The sequence below is a fragment of the Macaca thibetana genome, chromosome 19, assembly GCF_024542745.1.
Source record: "Macaca thibetana thibetana isolate TM-01 chromosome 19, ASM2454274v1, whole genome shotgun sequence".
Lineage (NCBI taxonomy): Eukaryota > Metazoa > Chordata > Mammalia > Primates > Cercopithecidae > Macaca > Macaca thibetana.
The window spans coordinates 7,573,577-7,590,288 of record NC_065596.1 but is presented as its reverse complement, the minus strand read 5'-3'; the positions used below and the strand labels follow the sequence as shown (position 1 = coordinate 7,590,288).

The following is a 16,712-nucleotide window of genomic DNA, read 5'->3' as shown; positions in this document are numbered from 1 at the left end:
GCTACTGACACCTGGGGTCTCATGGCTCTCTGGGGTGGAGGCGTCCTGTGCACTATAGGATACTGAGTAGCATCCCTGGCCTCCACCAACCAGATGCCAGTAGTACCAATGCCCTCCACAATCTAACGACCTAAAAAAGTCCCCCAGACATTGCCAATATCGCCTCTAGGGGGCAAAGTCACCCCTGGGTGGAAATCCCATATATATACACACACACACATATACACACACACACATATATATATAAAATACATATATAGGCACGCGGTATAAGCCTAATATATTTGGGATAGACGGGCGGTCATATATAATATATAACATAATATATCTCCACTAAAAAAAAATACATTTATATTAGCCGGGCGTGGTGGTCGCGCCTATATCCCATATCGGGAGGCTGATATATTATAATATATATTATATTATGTTCCATATATAAAAAAAAAAAAAACAAAAACATATATAAACAATATATACAAAGTTATGTTATATATAACATATATAACATTATATACTATATGTTATATATAACATATATAATGGTATGTTATATTATGCTATATATATATATATATATATGTTATATATAAACATATATAATACATATTATGCTATATAATATATATTATATATATATATATATATATATATATTATATATTATTATATAATATATTATATATAATATTTTATGTATTATTTTTATAATATATTATATAATATATTATGTATATAATATATAATATATTATGTTATATATTATATTATATGTTATATATATATGGAGAGAGAGAGAGAGAGAGACAGAGTGAGAAACAGACAAGACAGACAGGGTCTCCTGCCAGGACAGGGTTTCTCAGCCCTGGCACTACTGACATTTAGGGCCAGATCATTCATTGTGGTGCGGGGGCGTCCTGCGCACTGAGGGATGCTGAGCATCATCCCTGGCCTCCACTCACCAAACACCCATTGCACCCCTTGTCTTCCACAAAAGTCCTGACAAGCCAAAATGTCCCCAGATATTGTCGATGTCCCCTGGGGGCAGAATCTCCCGCCCGACTCCCCACCCCTCTGTGAGAACCACCCCTAACTGAACTAGAGCATGCACACACTTTAGCACAGAGCACTCTCTCCCCCAAACATCCCCCCGGAAACACCATTAGCCACTGACATGGGAGCTGGCATTTGCTTTGCACCTGTGCCTCTGAGCCCCGTCCGCAGCTCTGTTTTCACTGGGAGCCGTGGAGGAGTTGGAAAGGGCACACTGACTCTAGGCATTGCCAGGGGATCTTCCACTCCTGAGTGTGACACGCTCCACCTGTCCCCAGTGATCATATGGGGAGGGCCATACAGGGAGGGGACAGGAAGAGTGGTTCCCCTGGGTCTCACAACAGAACCCAAAACCCACAGCAGCGCCCACGGCTTCTCCCAATCACATTGGAGCCAGAAGATGTGACGGCTAAAACGGCTTTTTCCTCCGCATATTCAGACAAAGTGGGCCTTTGATGGTTAGAGGACATTCAGGGATGTGTGTCCTGAGCACGTGTTTTGTAAGGGGTCTGTGGCCAACTTTGCCAAATGCTCCCTGAGAGAGGGGCACTGTCACCCTGGTTGAGAATCATGGGTCTACACACATCCCAAAGAATTTTTTTTATTTTTTTATTTCTTTGAGACAGAGTCTTGCTCTTTTGCCCAGGCTGGAGTGCAGTGGCATGATCTCAGCTCGTGCCACCTCCATGTCCCGGGTTCAAGCGATTCTTGTGCCTCAGCCTCCTGAATAGCTGGGACTACAGGCACCTGCCACCACACTCGGCTAATTTTGTATTTTTAGTAGAGACGGGGTTTCCCCATGTTGGCCACGCTGGTCTTGAACTCCTGACCTCAGGTGATCCACTCACCTCAGCCTCCCAAATTGCTGGGATTACAGGTGTGAGCCACCAAGCTAGGCCCCAAATGGTTTTTTTAAACAGGAGGTTGACCTCTCCCCCAACTCTGTGCTCTTAAGATCAAGTCAGCCTAGGCAACATCTTGAGACCCCGTCTCTACCAAAAATTTTAAAAATTAACTGGGCTTGATGGCATGTGCCTGTGGTCCCAGCTACTCAAGAGGCTGAGGTGGGAGGATCACTTGAACCCAAGAGGTAGAGGCTGCAGTGAGCTATGATCACGCCACTGCACTCCAGCCTAGGTGACAACATGAGACAGAAATTGCCTCTTTAAAAAAAAAAAAAAAAGTTTTTTTAAAAAAGATCAAGTCCATTCTCTTCCCTGGTTCATGCCAGCATCACCCCTGCTCTCAGCGCTCAACATCTCTGTCCTGTCCACTGTCTCCAACCTCACTCCCCTAGACATCCACAGCCCTTCCCATACATCGGGTCCCTGACTGGGACATGCTTCCTGGCCCCCTTGCTTTGCCTGGCCGTCCCCCGTTCCTTCTTTGTTGCTGAAAAGGATCCTCCTCCAGGCAGCCTTCCAGGATTGTCTCTGCCACCCCAGGATGGGATACAGCCCTGTTTGCCCTCTCTGAGTTTTGAACTTCTCCTTCCTAGCACTCATCACAACTGACATCATCCAGGCTGTTTAGTTCGTGTTTGCTCCCCGCATTGGGCTGAAAGCTCACCCCATGGCAGTATCTATGTGGTACCTAACAAATATCTGCGATACAGAGAGAGCAATTGAGCGAACGAGAGGGAGTAAAGAAGGCAGACAGGGAAGATGGAACAGAAGAAAAGAGGTTGAGGCCAGGCACAGTGGCTCACGCCTGTAATCCCAGCACTTTGGGAGGCCAAGGTGGGCAGATCACCTGAAATTGGGAGTCCAAGACCAACCTGGCCAACATGGTGAAACCCTGTGTCTACTAAAAATACAAAAATTAGCCAGGCCTAGTGGCACGTGCCTGTAATCCCAGCTACTTGGGAGGCCGAGGCAAGAGAATGGCTTGAACCCGAGAGGCAGAGATTGCAGTGAGCCGAGATCGCGCCACTGCACTCCAGCCTGGGTGACAGAGAGAGACTCTGTCTCAAAAAATAAAAAAACAAGGTGAGAGCAGGTGCTCCAGTATTCCAGAAAGGTCTTGAGTTCTGAGCCGGAGCCCTGCCTGAGTCCTGGGCACAGAGAAACACGGGCAGAGGGTCCAAATCCACAGGGAAGGTGCTGTGGGCCAGGCTGAGGCTCCTAGATCCAAACCCATGGCATCATCACCTCCCAGGTGGGTACCTGCCCTCCACTCCTCCTTGGTCCTCTCCAGCTGGGGCAGCAGTGGGGGTACGTTAGGGAGGGGGCCCCGGACAGAGCATATTCTGTTTTCCCGGAAGGTTTATCACATCTGCAGCCCTCAAGCTGCAGAGGAAGAAACTTACCGCAGCAGAACGGCTTCAAGTGTCTCCACTCTATCATCCGAGAGCCTCGGGGGTCCTGTTGGTGGTGGAGAGGGGCAGACACACGGAGTGAACTCAGGCTAGCCCAGCGTGTGCCCAGTGTAAGGATTTTCCCAGTCCTCTCTCTTGGGCATGTCAACCATGCAGCGAAGGTTCCAAGATTAATCATTAACCCCAGGGCAAAAAAGTAAAAAGCTCTGGATAGAGAAGGATTTGAAAAGCAGAAGGGGACGGGCTGGGCCTGCTTCCTCATTTAGGGAGCTGTGTACAAACAAACCTACAAATGGACGTGGCTGGGGGTGGTGGCTCACACCTGTAATCCCAGCACTTTGGGAGGCCGAGGCGGGTGGATCTCCTGAGGTCAGGAGTTTGAGATCAGCCGGGCCAACATGGTGAAACCCCCATTTCTACCAAAAAAGACACACACAAAAAAAATTAGCTGGGCATGGTGCCACATGCCTATAGTCCCAGCTACTTGGGAGGCTGAGGCAGGAGAATCGCTTGAACCCAGGAGGCAGAGGTTGCAGTGAGCCAAGATCGGCACCACTGCAATCCAGCCTGGGTAACAGAGCAAGACTCCATCTCAAAAAAAAAAGGAAACGGACAGACACACACTCAGCCCATCCCAGGGTGGACCCAGGGACCAGGATAGAAGACGCTGGGTCCCAGCCTTGTAAGGCACAGTGGCTCAACCCAGAAGGCAGACAGTGAGCGAAGACACACCAGATCTTGCAGAAGATGGGCTACCCGGGCCCCAAGTCCAAGCCGAGGAGGGACAGAGGCCACTCACCTGGATGTAGGCTTCCAGCTGTAATGAAGACACAGATGCAGTGAGCAAATCTTCCAGCAAACCCCAAACCCTTCCAACATGCTCATGCATCATTGATGCATGGCCTCGGTCCCCGGGACAAGCACTCACTGTTATGGGTTAAACAGTGTCCCCCTAAATTACATCCGTTAAATCCTAATCCCAAGTAGGGTCTTTAGAAAAGGACCCTCAAAAGGGGAACCCAGGCAGGCACTGCTTGAACCACTGGACCCCATTAATGTCCCCAGCAACACAACAAACCCATGCCGGGTGCCTCCCGATACAAGGCACCAGGGAGGACAAGGCACCAGGGAGGATCCAGTATCGCTTCTGTGGATCCTGCCCGAGATTCGCAACTTGAACTTGGTCACAAGAAACCAGAAGACCATCCTACTAAGGGACGTTCTGCAAAACAACTGCCTGGACTTGCCAAAAATGTCAATGTCATGAAAGACACAGAAAGGCAGTGAGGAACTAATTCAAATTAAAGGAGACCAAGAGACACGATGAACAAATGACCCAGGATCAGATCCTGGACCAGCAAAGAAACATGCTACGAAGGTTACTATTGGAATAACATGGATTTTATATTAGATATCATTATTGTGTCAATGTCAAAATTATTTTCCTCTTTTTTTTTTTTTTTTGGTATTTTGTGTTTTTTTTAGAGACAGAGTTGTGCTTTGCTGCCTGGGCTGGAGTTCAAGTGGTACAATCACAGTTCATTGCAGCCTCAAACTCCTGGGCTCAAGAGATCCTCCTGACTCAGCCTCCCAAGCAGCTGGGACTACTGGCGCATGCCACCATGCTCGGCTAATTTGTATTATTTTAATTTTTTGTCAAGACATTTTTGCTATGTTGCCCAGAATGGTCGCGGACTACTGGCCACAAGCGATCTTCCCGCCTCAGCCTCCCAAAGTGCTGGGATTACAGATGTGAGACACTGTGCCTAGCCTCAAAATTTTTAAATGTGATGATCCTCCTTGAGTTGTATAAGAGAACGACCCTGCTCTTAAAGGATACAGGCCAAGTGTTCAGGGCCAGAAAGGCACAATATCTGTAAGTTATTCTCAAATGATTTATCATTAAAATAATTTTGTAAGTATATATACACATACACACAGAGAGGAGCGCTAGACAGAAAGCGCATAAATGTGGCCAGGCCTGGTGGCTAACGCCTGTAATTCCAGCACTTTAGGAGGCCAAGGCGGGTGGATCACCTGAGGTCAGGAGTTTGAAACCAGCCTGGCCAACATGGTGAAACCCCATCTATACTAAAAATACAAAAATCAGCTGGGCATGGTGGCACACGCCTGTAATCCCAGCTACTCAGGAGGCTGAGGCAGGAGAATTCCTTGCACCCAGTAGGCAGAGGTTGCAGTGAGCCAAGATCACTCCACTACACTCCAACTTTGGCAACAGAGCGAGACTCTATCTCAAAAAAAAAAAGAAAAAAAAAAATTAGCCAGGCGTGGTGGTGGGTGCCTATAATCTGGGTTACTCGGGAGGCTGAGGCAAGAGAATCACCTGAACCCAGGAGGCAGAGGTTGTAGTGAGCCAAGATCGCGCCACTGCACTGCAGCCTGGGCAATAAAGCAAGAGACTCGGTCTTGGAAAAAAAACAAATTTTTTTAAGCCACAGTGCAGGGCTACCTAAAGCCCTCAAAGGCATTCCTTGTTGAGGAGCAGTGGGCCAGGCACGCCCACCAGCCTTCCTCTGTCACCAAGAACTTCCTGGGGTTCTCCAGGGGGCATGGAACTGTGAAAGAAAATAGGAAAGAGAAGGTCTGGAGAGAAAGACCAGTTTCCAATGGTGGCCCTGGCTAGGGGGTCCCAAGTGGATATGTTCCGGGCCCGCGGTTTTAGAAGCGGATCTCACCTTCTCGTTGACAGGCCTCAGATCTGGGGAGACGGTGAAGATGCTTATGAGCACTAGAAGAAAGAAGACAGGCATGTGACACCTCCAGACCACGGCCGGCCCTCCCTGCATTCGTGCCAGCCACCCACCTCGGTGCTGGGGTCTGTATACAGGCTTGTCTGTCTGGATGAACACGGAGGCACCCCGGCCGTCCACGGTCACCGAGGTCTGGTTGTGAAAGAGGGGCTCCTCCTCCGCCTGCCGGCCGCGGCCCCACACTTTCAGAAGCGCCTGGCCCCGGAGGCCCGTGGGCACCTACAGGCAGAGGAAGGAGCTTTGGGATGAGAATGTCACCCTGGAATGGGCTGAGATACTGGGAAAGGAGTTTGGAGTCTAGAATGGAGAACTCACCCCAGGAGTGACTGTCACCCAGGGGACACTCGGCAGTTTCTGGAGATGTTTTGGGGTGTCATAGCTTTGGGGGTGGGGATTGCTACGGTCATTTGAGAGGGGAATAGAGAGGCTGCTCAACATCTTACAGAGCGCAGGACACCCCTGCCCTCGGCAAACTGCCCCAAACATCTTTTTTTTTTTGAGACAAGGTCTCACTCTGTCGCCCAGGCTGGAGTGTAGTGGCGCTATCTCAGCTCATTGCAACCTCTGCCTCCCAGGCTAAGTGTTTCTCCCACATTGGCCTCTTGAGTAGCTGGGATTACAGGTGTGCGTCACCATGCCTGGCTAATTTTTGTATTTTTTGTAGAGGCAAGTGTTGGCCAGGCTGGTCTTGAACTCCTGGGCTCAAGCGATCCACCTGCCTTGGCCTCCCAAAGTGCTGGGATTATAGGCGTGAGCCACTGCACCCGATCATATCTTTTTTTTTTTTTTTTTTTTTTTGGAGATAGGGTTTATCTCTGTCGCCTAGGCTGGAGTGCAGTGGTACAGTTACGGCTCACTGCAGCCTTGGCCTCCTGGGCGCAAGCAATCCTCCCATCTCAGCCTCCTGAAGAGCTGGGACTACAGGCATGCACCACCAGGCCAGGCTTATTTTGTTTATTTTTTGTAGAAACAAGGTCTCACTCTGTTGCCCAGGCTGGTCTCGAACTCCTGGGCTCAAGCGATCCTCCCACTTCAGCCTCAGATTCCAGGCCTTAACCACGGTGCCAAGCCTGCCCCAGCTATCAGCCATGCTGAGGCCGAGAAACGCTGGTCTAGTTATGGAGCCTTCTCTTCTGACTCAACAGAGTTGCCAAGCTGTTTCCGCTCATCACCACTGCAGAGTTAGAACTGTCTCCCCTCTTGCCAAGTGAATTCACAGCCTGTGAGCAGTGGAAGGAGACCTTGATCCCTTGATATATATATATGTACATGTCCAGATATATCTATCATATGTATGTGTCCGTGTTTGCCTCACTCTAAAATCACAGCACAGGCCGGCGCAATGGCTCACACCTGTAATCCCAGCAATTTGGGAGATTGGAGTGGGCGGATCACCTGAGGTCAGGAGTTCAAGACCAGCCTGCCCAACACAGTGAAACCCCATCGCTACTAAATATACAAAAAATTAGCCAGGCCTGGTGACATGTACCTATAATCCCATCTACTTGGGAGGCTGAGGCAGCGGAATAGCTTGAACTCAGGAGGCAGAGGTTGCAATGAGCTGAGATCTCACCATTGCACTCCAGCCTGGGCAACAAGAGTGAAACTCCATCTCCAAAAAAAAAATCAACAAATAATACAAATAAAATCACAGCACAAGCCAGGCATGATGGCTCACACCTGTAATCCCAGCACTTCGGGAGGCCGAGGCGGGCGGATGGCTTGAGGCCAGAAGTTCAAGACCAGCCCAGGCAAACATGGTGAAACCCCGTCTCTGTAAAAAATTTTTAAAAAATTAGCCAGGCATGTGGCAGGCGCCTATAGTTCCAGCTACTCTGGAGGCTGAGGCACACAAATCGCTTGAACCTGGGAGGCAGAGGTTGCAGTGAGCTGAGATCACACCGCTGAACTCCAGCCTGGGTGACAGAGCGAGACTCTGCCTCAAAAAATAAAATAAAATACAATGAAATAAAATAAAATCATAAAATAAAATAAAAATCACAACACATATACAGTGCATGACTCCATTGATCTGAATTGTCCAGAAAAGGCAATCCACAGAGACAGGAATCAGATTGGTGGGTGCCAGGGGCTAGGAGAAGGGAGTGGGGAGTGACTGCTGATGGGGACACGGTCTCCTCTGTGGGGGATGAAAATCTTCTGGAACTAGATGGGCAGGGGAGTTGCACAACCCTGTGAATGTACTAAATGCCACTGAATTACACGTTTTAGAATGGTTAGATGGCTTTTTTGTTGGTTTAGTTTGTTTTTTTGCCACACAGATGGGACCGAAAAAAAAAACACTTCAGTCTTCAGAATGGAGCTTACACTACACAATTCCTTCCTTCCTTCCTTCCTTCCTTCCTTCCTTCCTTCCTTCCTTCCTTCCTTCCTTCCTTCCTTCCCTACACATTCCCTCCCTCCCTCCCTTCCTTCCTTCACTATGCATTCCCTCCCTTCCTCCCTTCCTTCATTACACATTCCCTCCCTCCCTCCCTCCCTTCCTTCTTTCCTTCCTTCCTTCCTTCCATCCTTCCTACACTACACATTCCTTCCCTCCCTCTCTTCCTTCCTTCTTTCCTCCTTTCTTTCTCTTTCTTTTGTTTTTAGAGACAATATCTTGCTCTGTCACCACACTGGAGTCCAGCGATGCGATCAGAGCTCACTACAGCTTCAGACTCCTGGGTTCAAGCGATCCTCCTGCCTCAGCCTACTGAGAAGCCAGGACTGAAGGCGGGCACCACCATGCCCAGATAATTTATTTTATTTTTTGGTAGAGATGGGGTCTCGCTGTGTTGCCCAGGCTAGGCTCAAACTCCTGGGCTCACGTGATCCTCCTGACTCGGCCTCCCAAAGTGCTGGGATTACAGGTGTGAGCCATCACACTTAGCCGTCCTCTTATCTTTTTTAAGCAGATGGGCAGAACGCCCTGGCATGTGAGTCATGCACTATAAAAGCTCCTTTCGGCCAGGCGCGGTGGCTCAAGCCTGTAATCCCAGCACTTTGGGAGGCCGAGACGGGCGGATCACGAGGTCAGGAGATCAAGACCATCCTGGCTAACACGGTGAAACCCCGTCTCTACTAAAAAAATACAAAAAACTAGCCGGGCGAGGTGGCAGGCGCCTGTAGTCCCAGCTACTCCGGAGGCTGAGGCAGGAGAATGGCGTAAACCCGGGAGGCGGAGCTTGCAGTGAGCTGAGATCCGGCCACTGCGCTCCAGCCCCGGCGACAGAGCGAGACTCCGTCTCAAAAAAAAAAAAAAAAAAAAGCTCCTTTCATGCTTAAAACAAACAAAAGTAATGCCTCCGGTATTAGTCCATTTTCACAATGGTGATAAAGACATACCCGAGACTGGGTAATTTATATAGAAAAAGAGGTTTAATGGACTCACAGTTTCACGTGGCTGGGGAGGTCTCACAATCATGGTGGGAGGTGAAAGGCACGTTTTACATAGTGGCAGGCAAGAGAGAATGAGAGCCAAGAAAAAAAGGGTTTTCCCTTATAAAACCATCAGATCTTGTGAGACTTATTCACCACCATGAGAACAGTAGGGGGGAAATCGCCCCCAAGATTCAATTATCTCCCTCTGGGTCCCTCCCACAACCTGTGGAAATTATGGGAGCTACAATTCAAGATGAAATTTAGGTGGGGACACAGCCAAACCATATTACCTCCCTCTATGTGACCGGCATTTGATGATAGCTACCCTCTTGGCCATCCCTGGGCACCCAGCAGGTGGGCATTACCTCCCAGCAGATCACCTGGGGAGCTATGTGCACCCCCTGTTCCTAAAACCACCCAAATGGCTGGGCACAGTGGCTCACGCCTGTCATCCCAGCACTTTGGGAGGCTGAGACAGGCAGATCACCTGAAGTCAGGAGTTTGAGACCAGCCTGGCCAACACGGCGAAGCCCCGTCTCTACTGAAAATACAAAAATTAGCTAGGTGTGGTGGCGGGTGCCTGTAATCCCACAACTCAGAGAGGCTGAGGCAGCAGAATTGCTTGAACCCAGGAGGTGGAGGTTGCAGTGAGCCGAGATGGTGCAGCTGCACTCCAGCCTAGGTGACAGAGCAAGACTCCATCTCAAAAAATAAAAAATAAAAAATAATTTAAAAATAAAACCATCCAACTGTGGCGTGTTCCTCTTCTGAGGACCCCTATGTCAGCATCTACTCGCGTGGTCCCTCAAGGGGTGGATGGACCCTAGTGACCATCACGGGGAACAATCTACTGGATTATCTGACTGATCGTCACAGTTCTGCACTGTCATGACCATTGCGTGGGTGAGGTCGGGGTGCACTAGGGCTCCTGCTCTCTGCAGCCACACAAGGTCTGTCTCAGGCCTCTCTCCAGCCACCCACCTCCTGTCTGCTCTCAGAGGGACCTCTTCTACCCGCCACCCGCAGGATCGGCCTTCTGGACCTGTGAGGTCTCTTCTGATGGCAGTTTCCCTGTCAAGACCTACCAGAGCAATAAATCTCACCTGCTACTCCAATCCCAAAATCCTCACCTGGCCCTGTTTCTGGAAATATCTCAGCATTGGCCAAAGGTTGAAGAGGGACGAAAGGTGCCGGCCACCCAGGAGCAGGGCGAGGATGAGCAGGAGGGAAATACTGGAGGGGCTGAGGACCGTACGCTGGAGGGACAGGAAGGGTGGGGGACAAGAGGCTGTGCTGAGCACATAAGGGGGGTCGACCCCAACCGGCAGCCCCTAGAGCTTCACCCCTTCCCCGGGAGCAGATTGCGCCCCACAGGGACAGAAGGGAAGAAGGACTTCCAGCCTTCTTTCTGTTTTTAGAGACAGGGTCTTGCTCTGTTGCCCAGACTAGAGTGCTGTGGTGCGATCACGACTCACCGCAGCCTCCATCTCCTGGATTCAAGCAATCTTCCTACCTCGGCCTACTGAGTAGCTGGGACTACAGGCACAGGCCACCATGCCTGGCTAACTTTTTATTTTTATTTTTGTAGAGACAGGGGACAGGCTCTCAACTATGTTGCCCAGGCTGGTCTCCAACTCCTGGCTTCAAGCGATCCTCCAGTTTCGGCCTCCCAAGTAGCTAGGATTACAGGCATGAGTCACTGCGTGTGGCCAAATGCTAAGGATCTTAAGCATCTTTCTTGGGAATTGCAAGTCTAGTCTTAAGAGCCCTTGGCCCCTCTCCCAGAATTATACAACCCTTTGTTAGTCTCTCTCACAAATTCCCAGCATCTGCGCTGTGAAGAGTGTCTTCTAACGTGTGATGGCCAGGGACAGCACGTCATCTTAACACCTGCTCCAGGGAGCATGGCTTCCTGACTCATAAGAAAGCAGATCTAGGCTGGGTGCGGTGGCTCACACCTGTAATCCCAGCACTTTGGGAGGCTGAGGCAGGCGGATCACTTGAGGTCAGAAGTTTGAGACCAGTGTAGCCAATATGGTGAAACCCCATCTCTACTGAAAATACAAAAATTAGCTGGGCATGGTGCGGGGGGCATCTGTAGTCCCAGCTACTCAGGAGGCTGAGGCAAGAAAATCACTTGTACCCGGGAGGCAGATGTTGCAGTGAGCTGAGATCATACCACTGCACTCCAGCCTGGGCAAGAGAGCGAGACTCTGTCTCCAAAAAGAGAGAGAGAGAAATCAAACCACATGAAGCCAGGAAAAGAGAGAGAGAGAAAGAGAGAGAGAGAGAAAAAGAGAGAGAGAGGAGGAGGAGGAGGAGAAGGAGAAGGAGAAGGAGGAGAAGGAGAAGGAGAAGAAGAAGAAGAAGAGGAGGAGGAAGAAGAAGGAGAAGGAGAAGGAGGAGAAGGAAAAGAAGAAGAAGAAGAAGAAGAAGAAGAAGAAGAAGAAGAAGAAGAAGAAGAAGAAGAAGAAGAAGAAGAAGAAGAGGAGGAGGAGGAGGAGGAGGAGGAGGAGGAGGAAGAGGAAGAAAGGGAGGAAGGAAGGAAAGGAGGGAGGGAAATCTCATGACAGGAAGCCAGGAAAGGGAGCTCTAGGGACTTCTTTTTTTCTCTTTTTTCCCTATGCTTCTGTAGGTATTGAAGCCCTAGGGCAGGGACCCTCAACCCCTGGGCCACAGACTGGTACCAGTCTGTGGCCTGTTAGGAACAGGGCTACAGAGCAGGAGGTGAGCAGTGGGTGAGCAAATGAACCTCCATCTGTATTTACAGCCACTCCCCATCGCTCACATGACTGCCTAAGCTCCGCCTCCCATCAGCTCAGCGGCGACATTAGATTCTCATAGGAGTGTGAACCCTATTGTGAACTGTGCACGGGAGAGGTCTAGGTTGCGTGCTCTTTATGACAATCTAATGCCTGACGATCTGTTACTGTCTCCCATCACCCTCAGATGGGACCATCTAGTTGAAGGAAAACAAGCTCAGGGCTTGCACTGATTCTTCCATTATGGTGAGTTATATCATTATTTCGTTACATATTACAACGTAATAATAGAAATTTAAGCACACAATAAATGGAATGCACCTGAATCATCCTGAAGCCATTTCTTCTGCTCCCTGGTCCGTGGAAAAACTGTCTTCCATGAAACTGGTCCCTGGTGCCAAAAAGGTTAGGGACTGCTGCTCTAGGGTTTTGGTTCAGGGGTTCCTGAATGTGGACTTCTGGGGCCACATCCTTCTTTGCCGTAGGGGATCCTGTGCATTGTAAGATGTTGAGCTGCAGCCATGGCCTCCACCCACCACATGCCAGTAGCACCTGGCACCGCCCAGCCCCCACCCCAGCTGTGACAACCAAAAATGTCTCCAGACTTTACGAAATGTCCCCTGTAGGGCAAAAGCACCCCTGAGTGAGAACTGCTGCCTTAGAGAAAGGGTTCTATCATCAAACATAAGGGAGAGGCCAGGTGCCGTGGTTCACTCCTGTAATCCCAACACTTTGGGAGGCGGAGGTGGGCAGATTACCTGAGGTCAGGAGTTCGAGACCAGCCTGGTCAACATGATGAAACCCCATCTCTATTAAAAATACAAAAATTAGCCGAGTGTGGTGGTGCACACCTGTAATCCCAGCTACTGGGGCGGCTGAGGCAGGAGCATCACTTGAACCTGGGAAGTGGAGGTTGCAGTGAGCCAAGATTGCACCACTGCACTCCAGCCTGGGAGAAAAAGCAAGACTGCTTCAAAAAAAAAAAAAAAAAAAAAAAAGTAAGGCAGGAAGACCACTGCTCCGCAGCAATTAGGCACTAGTGGTATACCTCATACAAAAGGAACCACCTCAGTCTCCATTCTGATCAACGGAGATGGGCGCATTACAATTTAAAATAATTCTCAATTTAGCCCATTCATTTGTAGACTCCTGTGAGCATGTGGTAAAAGTTAAGGAATAGCTAACCCCTCAATGCCTGCAATTTCAGGGCTTACATAATCTCTGAAATCCAAGGACTCCAGTTTGAAAACCCATGTCATAGAATTATTTACATAGTTTATTACATATAATAATTTAAAAATAACAATATTCAATGTCTGAGAGGCAGTGGAGAAATTTGATCCCTAATGCACTGCAGGTGGTTCCATGAACAGGTACTGCCATGTATTCTAGGACGCAGCAAGACCCAGTGAGAGGCTTGGGTCCTGCTGGTAATTCTTCTATCTGGGTGCTTAGCCTAAAGAAGGCATCCAGAATGCCAATATAGCTTTACATACAAACATTCTGGCGACTTACAGATTACGGTATCAAAACACTAAAAACAGCTCAGGCAGGGTGGCTCATGCCTGTAATCCCAGCGCTTTGGGAGGCCAAGGTGTGTGGATCACTTGATGTCAGGAGTTTCAGCCCAGTCTGGCCAACCCCATCTCTACTAAAAAAAAAAAAAAAGGAAAAAGAAAAAGAAAAAAAAAAACCAGTCGTGATGATGCGTGCCTGAGGTCCCAGCTACTCGGGAGGCGGAGGCATGAGAATCGCTTGAACCCAGGGGACAGAGGTTGCAGTGAGCTGAGATTGTACCATTGGACTCCAGCCTGGGTGACAGAGAGAGACCTCATCTCAAAAAAAAAAAAAAAAAAACACTGAAACAATCTAAAAAAAAAAATCTAACCTGTGCAAACTGGGGGCTTAGCAAATTGATATCTAAGAGGGGTGCAATAGGATGTTGTTTACAATAAGATGGAAATTCCAGTTACAGAGACTTGGAAACATAGAAGTTGTTTACAACAATGTGATAAGAGGGAACAGGAAACACCATGGTGTTTGTTTTGTTTTGTTTTGTCTTGTTTTTTTTGCGATGGAGTTTCTGTCACCCAGGCTGGAGTGAAGCGGTATGATCTTGGCTCACCGCAACCTCCATCCCTTGGGTTGAGGCAATTCTCCTGCCTCAGCTCCCCGAGTAGCTGGGATTACAGGAGTGCGTCACCACACTCAGCTAACTTTTGTATTTTTAGTAGAGATGGGGTTTCGCCATGTTGGCCAGGCTGGTCTCGAACTCCTGACCTCAGGAGATCCACCCGTCTCAGCCTCCCAGAGTGCTAGGGTTACAGGCATGTGCCACTGAGCCCGGCCAATGATGTGTGTCCTTTAAATGAAACTAGGAAAAGAAAAATGAAACTGGAAAAGGAAATGTATGTGCATGAACAAGAATGTGTGGAAAACATGAAAAAGTGAAAAGTATAAAAACTGGATTATCGGTGGATTTCTCCTTTTCTAAATTTCGTTATTCTTTTTTTTTTTTTTTTTAAACAGGGTCTCACTCTGTTGCCCAGGCTGGAGTGCAGTGGTGCGATCAAAGCTCACTGCAGCGTCAACCTCCCAGTCTCAAGCAATCCTCCCACCCCAGCCTCCCAAGTGGTTGGGACAACAGGCGTGAACCACCATGCCTGGCTAATGGCTAATTTTTGTATTTTTTTGTAGAGACAGGATTTTACCATGTTTTCCGGGCTGGCCTTGAACTCCTGGGCTCAAGAGATCCACCCACCTCAGCCTCCCAAAGAGCTGGGATTACAGGTGTGAGCATGGCACTAACCTCATTATTCATTTTTTACATCTCCTTTTTAAAAATGATTTTTCTCACAACACATGCAATTTCTTTTGTTCCATTCCAATTCAATTCTTTGTTTCCAAGGTCAGGTTTATGCTTTTAAAAATTAACAGCTTACCTTGAGTTTGATTGTCCCTTTATCTAAAAATGAAAATAAAATGAAAAAAGTTAAATCGAGAGCTGTGTTGCCCTGCCTCCCTGAGCTGCAGTCTCACAAACCACAAACTTTCTGAACCCAAAGGGGTTTCATGTGGACAAACACACCCTGGGTCATGCTGGCCTGGCCTGGGCCAGGCTGGGCCTCTGGCAGAAGCCAGAGGTTTCCTCCAAGCTGGCACAAGCTGAAGGCCAGAGGGGATGGACAAAGCTGAGCTATTCAAGGGAAAGCTGGCCTGCCTAAGTACTTGATTTACTTCACCCCTGGCTCCTGCCCAAAGTAAGCTGTGAGGGGAGTAATGGGAAAACACCAGGGGAGAGGAACAAGGAGAAGTGTGGAGAGAAAGAAGAGGGGACCGAGGTCCCTAGTGGACCTGCCTGTTCTCCCATCACCTCACTCTGCTACCCACATGGAATCATTTGTGGTACTGTACTAGGTTTCTGGCCTCCAGGACTCAATTAGGTATCTATTATTTTTGCCTGCCAGCAACAATCATCCCATTTCCTGCTAACAGATCTTCAATTCCCTTAGACAAGCTAACTGCCCAGCACACAAGCCACGAGTCTCCTAAGCTCTCCATCCACCTTCTTGGGGCTCTAAGCCAATCTGCATAGGCCTTCCCCCTGGTCACAGTGATTGGTTCAGGGTTGAGCACATGATCCAAAATGAACCAATCAGCACAGGTCATCACCTCTGGTCACAGTGATTGGCTCAGGGTTGAGCATATGACCCAAGATAGGCCAATCAGAGGGAATCCTGGGACTTTATCCAGCCATCTTGGGAAACTGGTGCTTCCCCTGATCTTAAGGGGAGACCTGGCTGCATCAGGAGATAGGGCAAGAAGCCAGGCAGAAATACCGGTGGACTTTCTTTCTAGTTATGAGAGACCATAAACTGTTGCAGAAGCCAACTGGAGTTGGGTTTCAGTTAGCTAGCCACCCAAGTCAGGAGTACCTGATTCTTCTAGGACTAGAAGGACTTCTAGAAGGTTCTAGAAGCTTCCACATTTCACCTTCTCTGACCACACCTCCCCAGGAGACAAGTGCTGCTTCAGTGGCCTTGGAGCCCCTGACCTTGTCTGTGTCTCCTGTGGCTACATCATTCTCGGCATGAGGAATGAGTCTACCTCCCCTGGGAGACTGCAGCTTTCTGGGCCAGGGATCTCATTCACCATCTTGCCCAGGAGGCTGAGGCTGTTGCTGTCTGAATTTGACCAAGGAGTGAGGGGGAGAGACTGGCTGAGGGCCTGAGCTGCACTTAGTAACAGGCCTGTGAGTCCAGGTCTGAGTCTAATGGTTCAGGTGTGCTGGAAACCCAACAAAAGGTCAGAGGGAGTCACGTGATCTCCTCCAGGTCCCCTGTCCCACCTCTGGTCAAAGCTGACACAGGTGGGTGCCCCCACTCTGCCCAGATCTGCACCCACACAACAAGGGCTGCTGAGGAACTGTGAG

At 49.1% G+C, this 16,712-nt stretch overlaps 2 protein-coding genes across 2 annotated transcripts in view; both read right to left on the bottom strand.

Annotated features, from left to right (window-relative positions):
- The window catches only part of CPAMD8 (C3 and PZP like alpha-2-macroglobulin domain containing 8), a 119,832-nt gene that overhangs the window by 98,286 nt on the left and 4,834 nt on the right, over window positions 1-16,712 (bottom strand). Inside the window, exons 3-7 of the mRNA XM_050769895.1 lie at window positions 15,223-15,245; window positions 6,191-6,356; window positions 6,063-6,115; window positions 4,166-4,183; window positions 3,358-3,412 (exon numbers count right to left, since the gene is read on the bottom strand). Coding sequence (XP_050625852.1) covers window positions 3,358-3,412; window positions 4,166-4,183; window positions 6,063-6,115; window positions 6,191-6,356; window positions 15,223-15,245 — 315 coding nt within the window. The remainder of the gene's footprint in view (window positions 1-3,357; window positions 3,413-4,165; window positions 4,184-6,062; window positions 6,116-6,190; window positions 6,357-15,222; window positions 15,246-16,712) is intronic.
- Window positions 1-16,712, bottom strand: part of SMIM7 (small integral membrane protein 7) — a 357,382-nt gene that overhangs the window by 340,263 nt on the left and 407 nt on the right. The gene's annotated exons all lie outside the window — the stretch shown is intronic.